The sequence below is a fragment of the Gavialis gangeticus genome, unplaced genomic scaffold, assembly GCF_001723915.1.
Source record: "Gavialis gangeticus isolate Ggan-Ray unplaced genomic scaffold, GavGan_comp1, whole genome shotgun sequence".
NCBI classification, from domain to species: domain Eukaryota; kingdom Metazoa; phylum Chordata; order Crocodylia; family Gavialidae; genus Gavialis; species Gavialis gangeticus.
Genome location: NW_017728960.1, coordinates 2,038,728 through 2,042,273, shown reverse-complemented (window position 1 = coordinate 2,042,273; position 3,546 = coordinate 2,038,728). Strand labels below are relative to the sequence as shown.

At 66.3% G+C, this 3,546-nt stretch overlaps 1 protein-coding gene across 1 annotated transcript in view; it reads left to right on the top strand.

The window, feature by feature from the left end:
- The window catches only part of NPR1 (natriuretic peptide receptor 1), a 10,831-nt gene extending 8,033 nt beyond the window's left edge, over nucleotides 1-2,798 (top strand). Inside the window, exons 16-22 of the mRNA XM_019521692.1 lie at nucleotides 642-788; nucleotides 891-1,014; nucleotides 1,199-1,267; nucleotides 1,466-1,640; nucleotides 1,858-1,956; nucleotides 2,093-2,184; nucleotides 2,342-2,798. Coding sequence (XP_019377237.1) covers nucleotides 642-788; nucleotides 891-1,014; nucleotides 1,199-1,267; nucleotides 1,466-1,640; nucleotides 1,858-1,956; nucleotides 2,093-2,184; nucleotides 2,342-2,404 — 769 coding nt within the window. The 3' untranslated portion in view covers nucleotides 2,405-2,798. The remainder of the gene's footprint in view (nucleotides 1-641; nucleotides 789-890; nucleotides 1,015-1,198; nucleotides 1,268-1,465; nucleotides 1,641-1,857; nucleotides 1,957-2,092; nucleotides 2,185-2,341) is intronic.
- The last annotated feature ends 748 nt before the right edge of the window (nucleotides 2,799-3,546 follow it).

Below are 3,546 nucleotides of genomic sequence, written 5' to 3'. Positions count from 1 at the left end.
CCCCCCCCGCCCCAATCCCTGCTGGACTCCCCCCACCACGACTAGATCCCCATTACAGCCAGACCCCAACACTGCCAGAAACACCTCCATCATAGCCAGATCCCATCAGTCATCATGGCTCCCCCCTGCCGCCGCTTCTATGCTCCCCACATCCTGGCCAGAACCCATCCGCTATCACTGCTAGACTTGCCAGAACCCCACCCACACTATCATGGCTGGACCCCCCCATCCCAGCCAGACCCCATCAACTATCACTACTAGCCCCCTCCCCATCAGTGCCAGAACACCTCCCCCATCATATCCAGACCCCCCATCACAGCTAGACCCCATCAGTTGTTTGCAGCCAGATGCCTCCCATCCCTCCTAGACTCCCCCCATCACAGCCAGACCCTATCAGCTATCTCCCACCATCATGGCCAGACCCCCATCAGCCGCTCCCCAGGCTCTGCCCCCCGCCCACCATCTGGCTCTGGAGGGTACGCAGGTATCCCCAAGCATGGTCCACATGTAAGCAGGGTTATGCACCCTAGCCCTGGGAAGTCGGGGCAGTGGTGGGGAGCAGGGGGGACACAGGGGAGAGTGGAGGTGTCCTCCACCCGCTTGCCCAGCGCTGGTGCAGGCCCTGGCCCCATGCCTTGCAGGGAGAACAGCAGCAATATCCTGGACAACCTGCTGTCACGCATGGAGCAGTATGCCAACAACCTGGAGGAGCTGGTGGAGGAGCGGACACAGGCCTACCTGGAGGAGAAGCGCAAGGCCGAGGCTCTGCTCTACCAGATCCTGCCCCAGTGAGTGCCAGGGGGGTTTCTCTGGGCCCCGACTGCCCCCCACACCCTCCTCAGGCAGAGCGAGGGGCTTGGCGGTACCCCCACTCACCCATTCCCCGCCAGCCCCGTGGCCGAGCAGCTGAAGCGCGGTGAGACGGTGCAAGCCGAGGCCTTCGACAGCGTCACCATTTACTTCAGCGACATCGTTGGCTTCACAGCACTGTCAGCCGAGAGCACCCCCATGCAGGTGGAGGGGCCGGGGGAGCACCCCCAGGCAGGGAGCTGGGGGGTTGTTTGGTACAGGGGTCCTGGACGCAGCCAGCTCTGGGGTGGTGCGGGGAGGGCATAACACCCTGCCTTAATGCAAGCCAGGAAGGGTAGGGGGTCTTGGGCAGGTGAGGGGGTCTCACGGCTGCACCCCCCTGCGGCAGGTGGTGACACTGCTGAATGACCTGTACACCTGCTTTGATGCCATCATCGACAACTTCGATGTCTACAAGGTGAGGGGCAGAGAGCCAGGACACCTGGGTTCTCTGCCAAGGCACTTGGGACTCCTGGATTCGGTCCTTGGGGGCACCAAGGTCCCCACCAGGAAGTGCTGCCTGAGGGGCAGCCTGGAGGTGCCAAGGGCCAGACCCTGAAATGGGGCTGGGGAGAATGAGGGGGGTCCTAGCCATGTCCCCCTTGCCCACCCACAGGTGGAGACGATCGGCGATGCATACATGGTGGTGTCAGGGCTGCCTGTGCGCAATGGGAAGCTGCACGCCCGCGAGGTCGCCCGCATGTCACTGGCACTACTGGACACTGTGCGCTCCTTCCGGATCCGGCACCGCCCTGACCAACAACTCCGACTGCGCATTGGCCTCCACACTGGTGAGTGGGGTCAGCTCAGCAGGGATCCAGGGACCCCCACGACTCAGGGCATCCCCGTCCCCGTGCCTCTGGGTAGAGCCTGGACCCTGGTGGGACAGGGCTCTTTGGATGGGTCATGTACATGTATGAGCATGCAAAGCCCCGGGGATGGGATGAAGTGGTAGGAGCCCCATGCCAGGACCCTGCTCAGCACCTCTGTCTGTGTCCCCCACCCCAGGGCCTGTGTGTGCGGGGGTGGTTGGCCTGAAGATGCCACGTTACTGCCTCTTTGGGGACACAGTGAACACGGCCTCGCGCATGGAGTCCAACGGGGAAGGTAACCAGCCGGGGGAGAGAGCTGCAACCGAGACCTGGGGGGAGATGGGGGTCGTGGCATGGTACCAGGGTGGGAGGCAGGCAGGCAGGCAGGGCAGAGCCGCCCCATGGTGCTGATGGGCTGTGTCTGGGTCCAGCCCTGAAGATCCATCTGTCGGCGGCAACATGCGCTGTGCTGGAGGAGTTTGGCTGCTTCCACCTGGAGCTGCGTGGAGACGTGGAGATGAAGGTGATGCTGGGCATTGCCCCCCAGCACCACCCCAGCCACTGCTGCCCATGAGGGGGGTGTCCCGGGGTCCCTTGTCCCCTGCCCCGCTCCAGGCTGCCTGGGGGAGGGGCCCTGCATGTGGGGAGCTTCTCCTGCCTGACCACGGTGCTCTCCACAGGGCAAGGGCAAGGTGCGGACATACTGGCTGCTGGGCGAGTACCTGAGCAGCACCCGGGGCTGAGCCTGCTGGTTCTAGGGGCTGCCTGGGATCCTCCAGCAGGACCCCCACCGCAGCCCCAGGATCCCAGCCTGAGCCAGCAGTGATGGGCACCCCATGGCCTCTGCGTCCCCTCCCTGGTGCCCAGGGCCTGGAGGCTGAATGCAGGCACCCCTGCGGGGGTGCAGAGCCCCCAGCTTGGCCCGCAGCCCCGCCTGCCCCCCCAGCGCGGAGCCTCCACCCCTGCACCGAGCAGCGAGGGCTCAGCCCTGTCCCTGGAGCGAGAGCTGTGCACGCAGGAGGAGCCGCAGCGCGTGGACGGAGCCGGCGGGGGGCAGCCCACCCCGTCCCCCTGGGCGGCCGCGCAAGGACCTTATCTGTAGAGCTCTAATTTTTGTAATAAAGCCTGTGTATCGCACCCGCCTGCTCTCATGGCCTGGGGGGATGCGGCTGGGGGTCCAGGCTGGCTCTGAGGATCCTCTCCCGGGGGGTCCTGCATCCCTTCCCAGCCAGCCCCTGCCCAAGCCAGGAAGCCGCGGCCCCTGCCAGGAATGCGCGGGAGGCAAGGGCCAGGCCGGCACAGCCCCCCAGCTCCCGGCAGCGCCAGGCAGGGCCTTCCCGGGCCTCGTCCATCAATGTCAGGCCTGGGGGGGGGGGAAGCGCAGGCAGGCAGGGCTTGGGGGTCACCCCAAACCTGGGGGGAAGCCAGAGGGCAACGGACAGGTGCCCTGGGTTGCCCCGACACCCGGCTCCTGGGCCAGGCCCATCCCAGGCCAGGGGGCTTCCCAGGCACTGACCCCCCAGCCCTAGGTGCAAGGCCTGGCAGATTGGGCGCAGGGGCTGGTGCAGAACGGGGAAGCGGGGAGGCAGATTCCATAGCACAAGGCCGTGTGTACACACGCGGGGACGGCTGCGTGCAAAAAAGAGGCGGGGGCAGGTGCACGTGCAACAGGGAGAGCAGGTGGACAGCGATGCACGTGTATGCACCGGGCATGGGTGCCTGGGCGCTGGAGCGTGCGCGGCGAGGGGTGCAGGATTCCCGCAAGGCACGGCCACGCGGGCACTAGCGCAACTGCGCGCAACAAGACCGCGAGCGCGTGCAAACCGCAGGCCCACTGACCAGCCGCGCCGGCCCCGCCCCCCCACTGCCATTGGCCGCCGGCTGG